The sequence below is a fragment of the Macaca thibetana genome, chromosome 13 (assembly GCF_024542745.1).
Source record: "Macaca thibetana thibetana isolate TM-01 chromosome 13, ASM2454274v1, whole genome shotgun sequence".
Classification (NCBI taxonomy): Eukaryota; Metazoa; Chordata; class Mammalia; order Primates; family Cercopithecidae; genus Macaca; species Macaca thibetana.
In genome coordinates this window covers 37,511,519-37,528,774 of record NC_065590.1, presented here as the reverse complement: position 1 = coordinate 37,528,774, position 17,256 = coordinate 37,511,519, and the positions used below count along the sequence as shown (strand labels likewise).

At 43.1% G+C, this 17,256-nt stretch overlaps 3 protein-coding genes and 1 non-coding gene across 12 annotated transcripts in view; 1 reads left to right on the top strand and 3 right to left on the bottom strand.

The window, feature by feature from the left end:
* The window catches only part of NFU1 (NFU1 iron-sulfur cluster scaffold), a 532,135-nt gene that overhangs the window by 110,599 nt on the left and 404,280 nt on the right, over positions 1-17,256 (bottom strand). The gene's annotated exons all lie outside the window — the stretch shown is intronic.
* SNRNP27 (small nuclear ribonucleoprotein U4/U6.U5 subunit 27) overlaps positions 1-17,256 on the top strand; it is a 716,203-nt gene that overhangs the window by 308,427 nt on the left and 390,520 nt on the right. The gene's annotated exons all lie outside the window — the stretch shown is intronic.
* Positions 1-17,256, bottom strand: part of AAK1 (AP2 associated kinase 1) — a 224,816-nt gene that overhangs the window by 51,226 nt on the left and 156,334 nt on the right. For 7 of the 9 annotated variants that reach the window (XM_050754373.1, XM_050754375.1, XM_050754378.1 and 4 more), the window contains exons 11-15: positions 13,696-13,850; positions 11,510-11,802; positions 7,116-7,391; positions 1,883-2,115; positions 1-152 (exon numbers count right to left, since the gene is read on the bottom strand). The exon at positions 1-152 is cut by the window's left edge and continues 6 nt beyond it. In XM_050754373.1, the coding sequence (XP_050610330.1) occupies positions 1-152; positions 1,883-2,115; positions 7,116-7,391; positions 11,510-11,802; positions 13,696-13,850 (1,109 nt within the window). The remainder of the gene's footprint in view (positions 153-1,882; positions 2,116-7,115; positions 7,392-11,509; positions 11,803-13,695; positions 13,851-17,256) is intronic. The other 2 variants (XM_050754374.1, XM_050754381.1) reach the window with 1 other exon arrangement.
* On the bottom strand, positions 12,909-13,040 carry LOC126934544 (small nucleolar RNA SNORA36 family). The gene has a single exon (XR_007719009.1). It is a non-coding gene; the product is annotated as a small nucleolar RNA SNORA36 family (small nucleolar RNA).

Genomic DNA, 17,256 nt, shown 5'->3' with positions numbered 1-17,256 from the left:
CCAGCTTGGCAAAGTCCTTGTTTAGCAGTTCTTCAGCTGTGAGTTTGGAGAAATTATCGTCATCGAAGGGATTCCACGTAGAACCTTCTGAAGGATTATAAACGTTTTGTTGAGAGGTCCGAGGAGAGCCTGATGGAGTGGTGGTTGCAGACCTAGGTAGGTTCCCACCCCCACGAAACAAAAAGATATAAAAGTTGAACAAAACAAAAAGGGTCAACTTATTTTCTCTTTGTTTCAGGATCAAATTCTTTTCCGGGTCAAACCTTCATTTTCCAGGTCAAACCTTCATTTTCCACCACAGTATGTGTGTATATATATATATATATATATATATATATATATTTTTTTTTTTTTTTTTAAAGGCAGAGTTTTGCTCTTTCACCCAGGCTGGAATACAATGGTGTGATCTCGACTCACTGAAACCTCCGTCTCCCTGGTTCAAGCGATCCTCCTGCCTCAGCCTCCCGAGTAGCTGGGATTACAGGCGCATGCCACCACACCTGGCTAATTTTTGTATTTTTAGTAGGACAAGGTTTCACCATGTTGGCCAGGCTGGTCTTGAACTCCTGATCTCAGGTGATCCACCCGCCTTGGACTCCCAAAGTGCTAGGATTACAGGCGTGAGCCACTGTGCCCGGCCCACACTGTTTTCCTAAAAGGGCTTTCCATAGCACCTGAACAATTTCCACAGATACCCATTCCACTTTATGAAATGAATGTCTCCTCTCCTTCATGACTCACTACCTCCCACTACTTCCTTAATCTCTTGCTTAGCTTTTTAGTCTTATCTGCAAGTTGTTTCAGTTCAGGATCTAAAAGCAACCTGTTCTTAGACTTGTGTACCTTGTGGTGACCACTATAACATCTATAATAACTGATCCCTAGAGGGGCAGGAAAGAGGTCTAGTTAGGCTGCCTCTCATCTCTCAGGATCCAGCATGCATAGAGTTAAGGGCCACCATCACAATTAAAAAGAAATAAAGACAGTTAACACTACTTTGTGCATCTAAGTATCATTATATTATTTTCTTATAAAGTCTCTCTTAACTTCATTGAAAGATGTTAACTTTAGAGCGCATGGTTCCAAGACAGTTAAGGGTCTGAAATTGCATTTACTCAACACTCATCAAAATCTACTCGTCAGGCACGGAACCAGTCACTGGGTTTCCAAAGGTTGACTAAGACATGGTTGTTGTCACAAACCGGTTCAATCAGACATACAAATAATGAATGACAATACAATGTCATACAAGCTCAAAAAAAGGTTCAGATAGCAATTATACATCATATCAGAGAAGGGTCAAGGAGAAGTCACCCTCTGACATGGATCTTGATGAATAAATGAACATTCCCTAGGTGGGCAAGGAGGAGCGTGGCAGTTCCAGGAGAGGGCATAGGAGGAACAAAGGGCTCAGGAAGGTGAAGAGTGGCAGGTCTGCCTGTGAAACACAACAGGCCCTCTGTGTTAAGCAGGGTGCTCAGCTATCATCTGACAGGTAATGAGGAGCCAATGAAAGATTTTCAGCATGGAGAGACTCGGTCAGATCGAGAGTTCAGAAAGCACACTGTAGAGCATGGAACAGGTGAGAGAATGAGAACAGTGGGCCAAGTAGGAAAAGACTTCTTAAGATTAGTATGGCCCATGCACTAAAGACAAATTCACAGTTGCTCATTAAACACAAGTACGTGCAAGATGTATGTATGTACATGCAAGAAGCCAGAAAAATAAACAAACCAGAAATAATTAAACAAACATACACAAATACACACCACTGTATTTGCATTACATGCATCTACACACTTACGCAAAGAATCACACACTAGCAGCCGCAGGCAGACCTCGCTCACAGAGGTAAGAACGACAAAGAGGAAGCACCACATACTTGGACTTATTGAGACTGGCCTCAGCTGCAGCTGCCTGGAGCAGCTGGGTTGATTTGCTGGCAGGGACCCCAAAGACGGCACTGTGGGTTACGTCACTGAGAATACGCCTGTGCCCAGCACGCTGGGTTTTGGGGGATGAGGGTGGAGTGAGAGATCCAACTTTCTGTCCCTGGACGGCAGGAGGTGGGGTTGTCTGAACCTTTGGCTGTTGTCTTACTGGGGCTTGAATCTGCTAGGAAGAGAGATGGAAAATGTTTCATTAAATTAAAAAAAAAAAAATTAAAGGAAAAACAAACAGAAAAGCGTAACAACAAAAAATGCCACATAAGCGCTAACATGAGACTCAAATGGCTAATTTTATCAATAACGCCCAGAAAGAAAAACCCAGGCTTTGACAATCTGTGCTGCAACTTTGAGACTGATAATAACATGGTATTTGCCTGATACACATACATTTCAATCTTCATCAGCAATAATATGCAGGGTAACCATATGTTAACCATATTCAGCCCAAAGTATAAGAATGCAAAAGCTATTTCAGGTGTAAACATCTAGAATTTACCATAAAGGACCACGTTCTATTTCTGGAGTCACACACAAACTCATTCAGAATGCTTCCAAAGGGCAGGCAATAGATCCTATCACTACAGGTAGAGGCCAATGAAGACATATCTCCAGCGAAACACATTTAAGCTGAATGATTTCTGCTGAGATCCCTCGCTCTCTGCCATAGCGAGACCACAGGTTGGGAGTGAGTCAGAGAGAATTCTACCGTGATTAATAAATGTTACTGCTTGTTTGTTTTAAACTTTTATTTTAGGTTCGGGGTACACACGCAGGTTTGTTATACAGGTAAACAGGTAAACTCGTGTCACGGAGGTTTGTTGTACAGATTATTTTGTCACCAAGGTACTAAGCCCTAGTACACAACAGTTATTTTTTTGGATCCTCTCCCTCCTCCCACCTTTCACCTTCAAGGAGGCCCCAGTGTCTGTTGTTTCCCGCTTTGCATCCATGAGTTCTCATCATATAGCTCCCATTTGTAAGTGAGAACATGTGCTATTTGGTTTTCTATTCCTCCAATAGTTTGCTAAGGATAATGGCCTCCAGCTCCAACCATGTTCTTGCAAAGCCTCCATCCTCCTTCTCTTCTTTTTACGGCTGCATAGTATTCCATGGTGTATATGTACCACATTTTCTTTATCCAATCTCCCATTGATGGGCATTTAGGTTGATCCCATGTCTTTGCTATCATGAATAGTGCTGCAATGAACATACACATGCATGTATCTTTATGGCAGAACAATTTATATTCCTTTGAGTATACACCCAGTAATGGGATTGCTGGGTTGAATAGTAGTTCTGTTTTTTTTTTTTTTTTTTTTTTTTTTGAGACGGAGTCTCGCTCTGTCGCCCAGGCTGGAGTGCAGTGGCGCTATCTCGGCTCACTGCAAGCTCCGCCTCCCGGGTTTACGCCATTCTCCTGCCTCAGCCTCCCGAGTAGCTGGGACTACAGGCGCCCGCCACCTCGCCCGGCTAATTTTTTTGTATTTTTAGTAGAGACGGGGTTTCATTGTGTTAGCCAGGATGGTCTCGATCTCCTGACCTCGTGATCCGCCCGTCTCGGCCTCCCAAAGTGCTGGGATTACAGGCTTGAGCCACCGCGCCCGGCCTGTAGTTCTGTTTTTAGCTCTGTGAAGAATCGCCACACTGCTTTCCACAATGGGTGAACTAACTTATACTCCCATCAAGAATAGATAAGCATTCCCCTTTTTGTTTTGTTGTTAAGGCTCTTTATTTCATTGATGGGATGGGTATACAAGATCCTATTTCTGTGACAACTCCTAAGAAAATATATAGCATTAGTTTAGTGGGATTAACTTGTTTCAATCTTCAGTGTGGACATAATATTGAAGAACTGGCAGAGAATATACTAAGAAGAAAGAAAAAAAAAAAGGTGCTGATGATGACTGAGCTAATAATACAAGGACTCTTGTGATATGGGCCATTTTCAAAACAGGCCAAACTGCCACCACAGAACAACATACAGATGAGACATCCTTGTGACCACATGAGTGGTCCTTAAGCATAAGTCACCTATATTAAGGAAAATGAACAAAAAATGTTAAGAAAGCCACCCAACCCCTTTCCTTTACTCTAACAACCTAGAGATAAAATAACTTCAGATATAAAATGCCCCAGGGATTTCACCATCCCTTCCCTCCAGTCCCTCCTCTCAGATTAGAGTTGCTGCTCCAAGTGGCAACTCAGTTCACCTGCAGTATCAGTGTCTATAAAGGCAGGCCCTGAGAGAGTTTAAGGAAACTAGACTATCTAGATACCCGGGTCAGGATGCTTCTAGCTTGGGATATTGACTGCCCTCATCTTGTACTCAGGACTTGGAAAATTTATTTAAGGCAGACTATGTACACGTGTCAGCATTCCATCCACTTTACCAACAGGCTGAATGTTACAATATAAGGTTCTAATATCAATCAGAGGTTAGAAGGGTAACAACGCTGCCCTGCTGCAGGAGAGGCCAAGTGCTCTGTGAAGACGACCACAGCTCCAGCTCCACAACTTCCTCTGGGGGTCCAGAGTGAGCTGTGCCTGTAACAGCTGGCTGAATACTACCACACATAGGGGTCAGAGGGCTTTGAGGACACACTGAATTGGCTTATTTCATGAGACATTCATTAATCTGAAAAGAATACTAAACTGTTGGGTCCTTTTATTTTGAAGAGTCCAGTGACAACTCTATTCCGAGATGAAGGACTGGAGGGAAGGGATGGTGAAATCCCCAGGGCATTTTACATCCGGAGTTGTTTTGTCTCTAGGTTGATGGCATAAAGGAAAGGGGTTGGGTAGTTTTCTCACCACTCGGACAACATTTTTCTCTTCTGTTCTCCAAATGCAGCACACTGAAGATCAGATGCCTCCTTCAGGACATCTTGCCCTATAACAGCAATCTACAGACACTAAGTGGTTTGTATCTGTTCAGCTACACCTCCCAGCAACCCTGGCAGACAGTTGTACTTCCACTTAGAATCAAAGAATGTGAGAGTTTAAAGGGACCTTAGAAAACGTTGATTTCAACTTCTGTACTGAGGACAAGAGCTCATTCAAGGTCACAGTGTTAACTGGAACCCATGTCTCCTGACTGTGGCTCAGGACTCTTTTCTGCACCATGATGCCATCCCAGGATTGGAAAGTGGGAGGAGGGAGAGAGAGACCATAGGAGACGGAATACAAAGACTCAGATGTTTATCTTGCTGAAGATTTAAAAAAAATAAAATATGTAATTATAAAAGGAGTATAATCACATCAAGAAATGTAAGAATACAGAAAAGAGACTTCTATTCCATCACTCTAATACAACTAGATACAATTCTTATCTTTTTGGTACCTTATACTTTAAGTCTCTTTTCAAGTATATGGTTTTTCCATAATTTCACAATTCCTTTAACATTACCTCATGAGCATTTCTTTTCATACTCTTGTACAGACTTTATAACCATGCTTTTTAATGGCTGCACAGTTGGGTTCCTCAGCAATTTAGGCTGCTTCCATTCTTTGGGCTATTATTAAGAAGACTGCAGTAAACATCTGGGGCACATGGCCATTTTCCCTTTGCTACTTATTGCTTTAAAATGGCTACAGGGTACGCTTTACCTTCACTCACTTGCTTCTCTAGATTAGCCCTGCCAAGAGTCAGCGGAGACAGGGGTGGGTCAAAGCTGAGAAGCTCTACGGCTCCTGGCCAAAGCATGTTTCCTCTCTGTCCCTAAAACCAACTATCCCAGAGCAAAGTGTTCAAAGTATTTGTTCATCCAGAGAACATGGAGAAGGTTCATAATTCGTTCCCAAGAAAGTGGACACTTTTGTCTAGGAAAAGCACAGGGGAACCTTGTAAGAAGTGTAGTCAGTAGTAGTTGATCATTTTATCACCCTGGATGAGCATCTGTTATCATTAAACTTAAACACAGATCAGGATTCTTTGATTATTGCCCCAGCTCCACAACCATCAGTCTGTATGTCTGGGGCAATCACTTTCTAGTCTATGCCTCAGTTTCCAATTCCATAAAATGAGGAGACTGAACTGGATAATTAAGGTCCCTTCTAGCTACATCATGCACTAATTTTTTTAAAAACTCTGTTTCCATGAACAAGAGGAACTTTATCTCTTGTTAAAAATACAGAGACTCACTGTCTACTCCACGCCTGCAGGAAGTCTGAGTTGTTTTAGAAACGAAGGTGTAAAGACACTAAACACACACTTAGCTGAGACTTAAAGAAGACAATCTACGGGCACTGCTTCCTTTCGAAGGGATGTAGGTTTTCTGTTTAAGATGGGAGACAAAACTCTATTACAAATCCATCCTCAGAAAGACGGTTTCTTACTTTTCCTTTGTTTGTCTAGTGGTTGGACTTCCCTGGGAGTAACAGGGTAGCTGTGACACTCTATCAGCTGGGTATGCAAAATGTCTTTTTCTAACACCATAAATTTTTCTATCACTATCACTCAGAAAAATATGACTACGGAAAAAAAAATCCACTTATTAAAGGCTAAAGCATGATGTGCCTGTGTGTGTTGAAACTGTAGAGGACAATTAGACGAGGGGTTCTGATGCCATACTCAGCCAATATCTAAAGTGGACATGCCCAATTTCTAAATTGACAGGACGGCTCAAATGACTGGATACTCAGATGCTCTGGTACCCAGGGTGATTACACCACGGTGAACGGTCCCAGGTAAGCAGGCCCTTGACGGGAGCTGCAAGGTAAACTTAAATAATGTGATTAATAATGTCATCCAAGACAAAGAATAAACACAACATGGAGGACTCAGGGCCTGGAAAGGGCACAATGGATCAAACTGCCCCTTGAAGAAGAGAAAGGGATTAACTTTAATCCCGCCTAGGTCCTTGACTGTTCAAAGTGACAGTGAGAGAGATGACGAACAGATCTTCCTGCTAGCCTAGTTTCAGAGAGATAAAAATTACGAAGGTTCTTCATCAGCAGCCTAGAATGATTTTTTTAAAAACCTCTATCTTCTACAGAACATCTCATACTATTCTTGGATATATCAAGGACAGATCAAATATTTGAACCACCCAGGTGGGAAAGCATCCTGACCCATCATCCGCTGCTGCCATCTTTCCCACCCTTTCCCTAACTCTCACTGCACACTCCTCCGCTGCTTTTGTGCTCTGAGCTCTGGTTGATTCTTACCGCTGGCTCCTGGGCAGGGGCTGGCTGTGGGGCTGCAGCTGGCGGTGGCTGGGGCTGCTGTCCTGCTGCCACAGTGGGCTTTTGCTGCAAGGCAGCCTGCTGAGTCATCAGCTGTTGTTGATGCAGGGCTGTGGCCAGCTGTTGCTGTTGCTGTTGTTGTTGTTGCTGCTGCTGCTGGTAGAAATTCTGCATTAGCTGCTGTTGAGAGCCTCCCTGGGACACCACAGGGAACTGAGCAATTGCTGGTTGCTGGGTTGCTGGATGTACTGCCTGAAACTGAGCAAGAAATGAGAAGATGAATAAGGGCTTGTCCCAGAATAATAGTCACAAAAGACAAATGTCTCAGTAACAATGAAGACCAGTGCTAAAGCCAAAGGCAAGGGCAAGTAGAAAAGTCTTGAGGCTAGGCCTAAAATCTCATGATGGAGACCTCAGAGCATTAAATACAACACAGCAGCAGTCCCTTACACTGCTAGGCTCCATCCATTGCACCAGGCTGCCTCCTGCACTACAGACTGGCCTTCCAAGTGGGTTTCTGGGCCTTGCCTAAGGGAAGCTATCTGACTAAACATCATGTGACTCCATAAGCTAGAGTATAGCAGGAGCTAATAAACGATCTCCTAATCATAGAGGTAATCCTTCTTATACAGGGATTTAAAGCAGCCAAGATTAAAATGCTTCCCTACCTGAATAGGTTGAAGCAAATGATGACACAGAAAAGAATAACCTAAATGTTAACTCAACTATTCAGACTCATCTCAAGTCTTACTAAAAATTATTTCCCAAGAGCTCTATTTTTATTAAACTTCCTTAGTACAGTCAAAATAGCCAGTATACTCTATGAAGCTTTTTTTGTTGTTTGTTTGAGATCATGTCTCGCTCTGTTGCCCAGGCTGGAATGTAGTGGTGCAAGCAATCTCGGCTCACTGCACCCTTGACCTCCTGGGCTCAAGTGATCATCCCACCTCAGCCTCCTAAGTAGCTGATATCACAGGTGCACACTACCATGCCTGGTTAATTTTTTTTCTTATTTTTCGTAGAGACACAGTCTCACGATGTTGCCCAGGCTGTCTTGACCTCCTGCGCTCAAGCAGTCCTCCTGCTTCGGCCTCCCAAAGTGCTGAGATTACAAGCATGAGCCGCTGTGCCTGGCCCACACTTCTTATATGTCTCTCTAATCCCCACTGTTAGGGGCTATGTGCTACATACACAAACAGAGATCAAAATAAGGGCCTGCCAATGAACTAAGGTCAAGACTGTATCTGTGAACATCCTGTATACTTTATGTAGTTACTAGAGTCAATTGGGAGGATACTGTTTGTCTACTGGGGCAAGGTTAAAGGGTTAACAAATTAGAAGACGTCAAAAAAAAGTAGCTGCCTACTTATAACAGCAAAATACTGGAAACAACCCAAATGTCTATCAACAGGAGACTGGCTGATTAAATAAACTGATAGATATATCCTGAAGGAAATATCTAATAGAATACTCTCAAGTTGTAAATAATAATGAGCAATACCACTATACATGAGTTGGCGGGGATGAACTTTTGCAGATTTAACTTTGAAACTATGTAAATGCTTTACACATCCACAAAACAGAATTAAACTAAAATTTAAAAAGTAATAACTAAAAATCAAAAGCAAAACAATGCAAATAAGCCGGTGTATCAAATTGGTAGCTGAATGCTCCAGAAAATAATGTGCTAATCATTCTAAGGGTAAAATGGGCAAGGAAATCTTAAACTGTTTTCAGTAATCATATGGTTATTGCTATCTTAAAACGATAGAACAATTAATTATGTTAATGCTGTTAAGAATCAAGATTTCCAGATGAAAACACAACAAAATCCAAGAAGTTAAACAGAAATCCAGTAATTCAATATCCAAATTAGGAATATAAATCTCAATTCATAATGCCTATTCTCTAACAAAACAAAACAAAACAAAACAAAACATATTTTCTAATTGTCCACTGAGAAGGCCTAGAAACAACCACCAATCCATTAGGCCAATGGTATCTCTAGCATCAAAACTGTGGTTTCTAAACATTATTTCCACTAAAAAGAAACAGAGCTCCTAAAAAAAATGGATGATTTCAAGTCGAGGGCAGCATGATCCTAGATAGCAAGGAAATCATTAAAGACCACTGGAGTTACCAGACTTCCACTGGCCAACGTTGGGGCAATCTGAGCTTTAAAATAAATAAATTTTTAAAACCTTAATATGCCAGGCACGGTGGTATGCACCTGTAGTCCCAGCTACTCAGAAGGCTGAGGTGGGAGGATCGCTTGAGCCCAGGAGTTCTGGGTTGTAGTGTGCTATGCTAGTTGGGTGTCTGCACTAAGGTCAGAATCAGTATGGGGACCTCCTGGGAGTAGGGGACCACCGGGCTGTCTAAGGAGGATTGAACCAGCCCAGATTGGAAATGGAGCAGGTCAAAACTCCAGGGCTGATTAGTAGTGGGATCCTGCCCGTGAATAGTCACTGCACTCCAGCCTGGGCAACACAGCAAGGCCCTATCTCTAGTAAAAACAACAAAAAAACAATGTATTCAAAGATATCAAATAAGTTAAAATCTAAGAATTCCTAATGATACTAAACTAAACAAAACAAAAACCTCACTGTTCACCTTTGGACGGTAAGAGAGAACAAATTTATTACTCTGAAAACTAGTAAACAAAGGGAAGAATCAAGTGTTTTTCCTGCCCTTTCTGTACAAACAGTACCTCAGGGTAACTAAAGAGTTGATGAAAAAATTTCTTCATGGAAAACGTCCAGCCCTCAAATGAAGAGGGAATGTTAGACTATCATTGTGCCATCCCTGATGAATTAAGGAACTTGGCAAATGATCAGTGATGGCTGCTAAGCTAATGGGGAGCATTAAACAAATGGATCAGACAGACAACACCTCAATACACTGATTGATCTTTTTTTTTTTTTCCTTTTTTTTTTGGGAAACACAGTCTTCAGGGAAATCTGAAAGTAAACGTTCCCTGATCTTAATATCAGTGAAACAGAGGCTAGTGAGACATTACAGACCTCCTGACATGACGCAACAGGAAGAACAAAGAACTGTCAAACTGACTCAAATACTGAGTAAGCCTTGAGAAATTCCCAGTGTACATGGAAGATGATCAAACATATCAAATGACACCACAGGATGCAATCAGCTAAACCCAGAATGCCAAAAATTCCACGGGACAAATAATCAAGTTTCTCTGAAAAATTAGATGACAAAAAGCAAAAAAAAAAAAAGAGAGGAACCTATGGATAAAAGGGGACTTAAAAGATATATCAGCCAGCCGCATAGGCTAATGCATGTAATTCCAATGCTTTGGGAGGCTGAGGTGGGAGGATGTCTTGAGGCCAAGAGTTTGAGACCAGCCTGGGCAAAATAATGAGACCCCATCTCTATCAATAAAAATTAGCCAGGCATGGTGGCACATGCTTATAGTCCTAGCTACTTGAGAGACTCAGCTGGGATGATCACTTGAGCCCAGGAACTGGAGGTTGCAGTGAGCTATAACTGCACCACTTCCCTCCAGCCTGGGAAACAGAGCAGACCTCTATCTCCAAAAAAAAAAATAGATATACTCATCATTATAAAATGAATACATTCATAGCAAAAAAAATGTGAAAAAAATATATGAAAAGATAATGGAAAACAATATAGACCAACTAAATACATTCTGTTAGTATTGGATACTGATTCAAACAAGCCAACTTAATTATGAGACATCAGAAACAGTTAAACACTAATGGATATTCGATAATAAGAAACTATTGTTATTTTTTCCTCTCTTATGATAACGGTGTTACAGTTATATTAGAAAAAAGAAGAAAAAAAAGTAGTCCTTAAAAAAATAGCTTTTTTTTTTTTTTTGAGATAGAGTCTCGCTCTTGTTGCCCAGGCTGGAGTGCAATGGCGCGATCTCAGCTCACCACAACCTCCACCTCCTGGGTTCAAGCGATTCTTCTGCCTCAGCCTCCGAAATAGCCGGGACTACATACTTGCGCCACCACTCTCAGCTAATTTTTGTATTTTTAGTAGAGACGGGGTTTCACCATGTTGGCCAGGATGGTCTCGATCTCTTAACCTCGTGATCCGCCCACCTCGGCCTCCCAAAGTGCTGGGATTACAGGCGTGAGCCACCGCACCCAGCCAAAAAATAGCTCTTGTACTGATGTCCCTCAATCAGGTGACGGATTCCTCGTGGCCTGAGAAACAGGGTGAAAGGGGTGTGAGTGACAGATCCACTTCCCAATGCTTTAGTATCTACATCTATGAGAAACGGTGATGTAATGGCTCTTTGGGAAGATACCTTTACCTAGTGGGTTTTTCACAGTCATGACTCAGATATGCAAGCAAGGGCCACACTCTGACCACCTTACCTGCTGAGTCTGGGCCTGCTGCTGCTGCTGGTAAAACGTGCCTGCCGGTTGCTGCTGTGGTGGTGGTGGCTGTTGTTGCTGCTGCTGTTGCTGCTTGAGGAAGAGTTGCTGCTGGTGCTGGGGTGTGGCCTGGGCCTGAGTGGGCAGACCCTGGGCCTGAGTGGAAGGCGTCTGCTGTGGAGCGGGAGGAGCCTGTGGCTGCTTGGCCTGAGTTTGTGGCAGAGGCTGGCTGGGTGGCGCTTGGGGTTTTGGTTGGGGAACACTGGCTAAAAGGCCAGGCTGATTGCTGGATCCTGCAATGAGAATAAAGTCCATGTAAGGGTTCCAAACTCTTCCACAAAAAAATGGCTTTCTGTCTTGCCAAAACAATTAATAAGGGGTGACAAGTGGGCAGAGTATCCCCAGATTCATGTGCTCCTCACTGTCTTTCCACATGCTCTGTCCCACCTGGAATGTCTTTCTTGCTACATTATGTGTTACAAATTTTTCAAAACAAGGTTCAATATTGCCTCCTTAAGAAAGTCTTCCGTTATTAATCATCTCATTTAGTCAATTACAAATTTAGTTGGCACCCCAAATGTCTACATATTCAGCTGGCCTTTGGTACATATGCACAGGCTTTGCCCCTCTTGGCATGCAGCATGACAAAATCATTCCCTGGTGTTTTATATGTAGCTTATCCTAGTCTGGAGGCCTGGCTATAAGTAGATGGCCACCAAATTCCCCAAAAGCAGCTTCCTGGTACGGTTCAGTTATTCGATATTTTGGATCCATCCTTTTTATGAAACAAAGCTCCCTCATCTCATTAGAAACAGCATGCCAAAACATGAAGGGTGGTAGATACTTCAAGAGACAAAGCATTGAAGAAACAATATTCTTCTGTGAATGTCAAAAGAGAGGAGTCTTGTTTATATTTTTTTTTTCAGGCATATATGAAAATAATTCAGTTTCTTTGTATCTCAGCCCATCAGACCCCAAACTTCCTAAAATTGAAAGTAACGCCGGGCGCGGTGGCTCAAGCCTGTAATGCCAGCACTTTGGGAGGCCGAGACGGGCAGATCACGAGGCGAGGAGATCGAGACCATCCTGGCTAACACGGTGAAACCCCGTCTCTACTAAAAAATACAAAAAACTAGCCGGGCGCGGTGGCAGGCGCCTGTAGTCCCAACTACTCGGGAGGCTGAGGCAGGAGAATGGCGTGAACCCGGGAGGCGGAGCTTGCAGTGAGCTGAGATCCGGCCACTGCACTCCAGCCTGGGTGGCAGAGCGAGACTCCGTCTCAAAAAAAAAAAAAAAAAAAAAGAAAGTAACTTGTCTGCTAGTCCAAGCTCTTCAGCCTCTTCAGTCCTGTCTCTTCCAGGCATCTTTAACTGTTGATGTATTAGACCCAACCAGGCATTTTTGTAGGCTGGGAGGCAAATGAATAAAATAATGCTTTCTACCCAATCATCTCCCCTAGCCCATTTCAATGTCCCAAAGTTTAATTAACAGAACAGGGAAGCTGCCCTGGACTGAACTCAACACTTTGGAAGAGTCTTATTTCTTTAAAAGCAAAGGGAAATATATGAAATAAAGAGGGAGGATAAGGTTCCAAACTGCAAAAATTAGGGCCAAGTCTAGAAAAAGAGACAACGGGCTTTAGTGGTCTTGGAGATGTATCTCAGAATTCAAGAAGGCCTCCCCTTTTGCCAGCCATTTGCCATACAATTTCTTTTTTTTTTTTTTTTTTTTGAAATGGAGTTTCACTCTTGTCACCCAGGCTGGGGTGCAATGGTGCCGTCTCGGCTCACTGCAACCTCTGCCTCCCAGGTTCAAGCAATTCTCCTGCCTCAGTCTCCCCAGCAGCTGGGATTATGGCGCATACCACAATGCCTGGCTTTTTTTTTTTTGTTTTGGCAAAACAGGGTTTCATCATGTTGGCCAGGATGGTCTCGAAATTTAACTCCTGACCTCAGATGATTCACCTGCCTTGGCCTCCCAAAGAGTTGGGATTACAGGCGTGAGCCACCACGCCTGGCCACTGCCATACAATTTCAACGGCAGCTGCCACCTGTTCCTCAAGGAACACTGTTATCTCTGTGTGCCTCTGGATTCCAATCCTAAAGCAAACCAGGCTTTCCAAGACTTTCTTGTTGTCCAGAATGACAAAGAGGTGTACTGAGTTTCAAACCAATCTAGATAGAAACCTGCAGCCTGAGGTGGGGGCTGAACAGTGGCCCTCTTCCGGGGCGTCAGGGCGGGCTGGATGGGAAGGATTCCTGGGTTCGGCTGAGTCTGCCCAGCTTTAGGCCTCTGGCGGGGTGCAATTGAAGTCTCTGTGGTGGGAATGGGATCTGTCAGTCTAGAAAAGGAAAAGAGAAAGGTTCATATTAAAGTACGCAAAAAATGGAAGCGGGTGGGCAGCGGACACAATGCTTCCGCTTCCACATCCACCTGAACCTTCCAGGTCTGCTTAATCGATGCTTCCCAAAGGATCTCCCACAGGATGCCACAGTTACTAGACCTTCTGAAAACAGGCTTGGTGGGCAAATAAATTTTTAACACACTGATCAAAATATATTGAGTGGCTCTCCTTCTAGCAGAACTTTTCATGTGTGAATATGCAAGAAGAATCTCAAAAAGAATGCTATGTAGAATGCATTCTCTTTGCATTCTCTAAGCATTCTCAAGTTTATTTCATCTTGTGGCCCTTTTACCTAGTACCTCCTAGGATTTCCCAAAATACCCTTTGGGTGATAACGTAAAGAGGGGTTGGAGGCACGTGGTTTTCAGATGCAAAGAGAATTCAAACTTGGCTGCAACTAGCTGTGAAAGTGGTCTTTCTACAATGAAAAGCATGCAGATGAGTGAATCCCACATGGCAACTGGAAGGAAAAAGTAAATAATTCAAGTCAAAGGATTTAAAATTGGGAAGTGTGACAGAAACTCCATTTCTTCCAATATACATACTATCTTTTTTCCACAGTAACAAAAGTTTTAACTGGGCACAGGGTCACCCAGAGTAAAAATCACATTGCCCAGTCTCTTTTGCAAATAGGTGTGAACTCGTTTCTAAGTCCTGGCATTACATGAGATGTAAGAAGATTATCATGCGGCAGTTTTCATCAACCATAATAAATAACTGGTTCAAGCCTTCTGTCTTCTTCTTCAACTATTCCTTGATCCTGCTGCTAAGAGCAGGAATGTTGCCATATTGATCCATGCAGTCAGGGCTACACTGTAGGAATGGTGACGTGGTTAGCTTGAAGAAGTCTAGATCCCTGAGGGCTTCATGGAGCAGAACTGCCATGCTGGCCTTGGACTACTTACCTCCAGATTTTGTTTACTCGAGAGAAAAAAATAAACATCTATCTTTTATACACAACTGTCATTTTGGACTTGCTGTAACTCACAACCAGACCAACACTTTCAAACTAATATAGGGAAGACTGCTTGCTCCTTGTGAGGGTGCAGAAGCCCAGGTGCTAACTTTCACGAATTTACAGTAGTCCAGGCAGCAAGTTACTACCTACCTGAGATCAGAGTTGGCCATCCTTTGAAACTCCACTTTAGAGAGTATAACTGGGCTTAGGCCAAAATTAACAAGTTTCAAGAATATTTCCAAAGCATATGTTTTGTCAAAATATTTCCAAAACAGCCTCCATGAATGTAAAACAGGAAACAAAGCAGCTGGCCTCATGTCCTTCCCATGACGTACCTCCAAGCTCCATCCTAGGCCCAGAAACTTTGCACTGGCAACCTGTTAGAGAGATGCTCTTGTGCTGGCTGGGGAAGTGGTGACATAAAGGCTATCACATCTGGGGGGCTATAACTTGGGCAAGGGAGGTGGGAAGAAAAATGGGACATGTGCTGGAGAAAAGAAGAAAGGTGTAAGAGAGAAAAAGCCGGCCGGGCATGGTGGCTCACGCCTGTAATCCCAGAACTCTGGGAGGCCGAGGCGGGTGGATCACTTGAGGTCAGGAGTTTGAGACCAGCCTGGCCAACATGGCGAAACGCCATCTCTACTAAAAATACAAAAATTAGCCAGGTGTGGTGGCACGTGCCTGTAGTCCCAGCTACTCGGGAGGCTGAGGCTGAAGAATTGCTTGAACCTGGGAAGCGGAGGTTGTAATGAGCCAAGATCACGCCACTGCACTCCAGTCTGGGTGACAGAGTGAGACTCCATCTCAAAAAAAAAAAGGGGAAAAAAGAAAAAGCCAAGGGTGAGGGAGGTGAACAGGCTTCTGTAGAAACCCAAACAGCAGAACCTCCATGTTGATCATCTCTTGAGGGGAACATCTTAGAGCAATGGGATCTGGAGCCGAAGAAAACTATATTTGAGTTCTAGTTCCTCACTAAGTAACTGTGTGATAATGGGCATGTCACTTTCCCTCTTTCAGCTTTGGGTCCTTTATATGTAAAAGGGAAAAACACATACGCCTACATCATAAGGCAGATGTGAACATCAAATGTATCAGTAACTACGAATCTGTTTTATTAATTGTAGAATGTCCAAAATATTAGTTTGTATGGACTTCAATGTGTCTGTTTTGTGGAGTGGAGTGGGGAAAGGGATCATTGCTTAGCCTCTGCACATATCATGTTTGAGCCTACTATGAGACAGCCATGAGCACAAAAGACTAAGCTACTTAAATCAGCCCAAAAACAACTCCCAAAGAGGTGAGCATGGCCGAATTAGTGAAAGAAATGGACAGACTACAAAGTAACAAGTTTTGCTTGTTAAGCAAGTTTGCTACGTTCATTAAAAATCAAAGTCTCACTATTTTAGAGGCACATCTAAAATAACTTCATGTACACAGTAGACATTTAATAAATATTAAATAATTTTTTAAGATACAGATGTTATTTTAGTGTTCTATTAAAATTCACATATTCCCATCCAGAATACTTTGTTGATGCAGTTTGCTGTTAGCACTTCCTCGCCATGGTGGTATAAAAAAGAGGAGTATAAATAACTCCTGTGCTACCTCTAGAATCTGCCATTTGGAAGGTGTGGCAGCCATGCGAATGTGCCTTGTAGACCTTCACCTACAGGGAGCATAAAACCCCGATGCCCAGATGCTGCATTCCTAAAATGCAGCACTAAGTCCACCACTGCTGTGGTGTTTGCCCTGGCGCCATGCTTCCCATAGGTTGCTGCCAGCCCTAACCTCCAACCCACGGGAATTCCTAGGAGATGAGGGACTATCTGCTGGCTGACTGGCACAAGGACCCCAACACCTTTGGTGAGTCTTATGTAAGTTGTGTGACAGTCTAGGTCACTTCACCCATGCTTCTCCTCCCTCTCTCTGGGTCAGACTTGCACTGCCTTCTGATGGCGCTCCCAGGCTTTCCTGACTCCCTCCCTGTTTTCTCTCACGTGGGCATTTCCCCAAATAACATCTTTGTTTAATCCTCTTTTGGCATCTGCTTTTTGGAAGAACCTAGGTTCAATAGACTGTGATTAGCTAAGACCCGGAGAGTCTTCTGCTGTTCATGGACCTGGTGCTTTGACCTGCACTTTCCTAATGTAGTTGGAGCCATAGAAAGTAAGAAGGAAAGGGAGGCTGAGTATTAGAGTGGTGAATGTGGCTAACCAAAAGTCAGGACACATGTTTAGTATACTTTTTAAAAATTTTAAAAAGATTTAATTTAAAATTTAAAAAATTTAAAAAGGGTCTCGCTGTATTGCCCAGGCGGATCCTAAACTCCTAACCTCAAGTAATTCTCCTGCCTCAGCCTCCAGGGTAGTTGGGACCATAGGCACG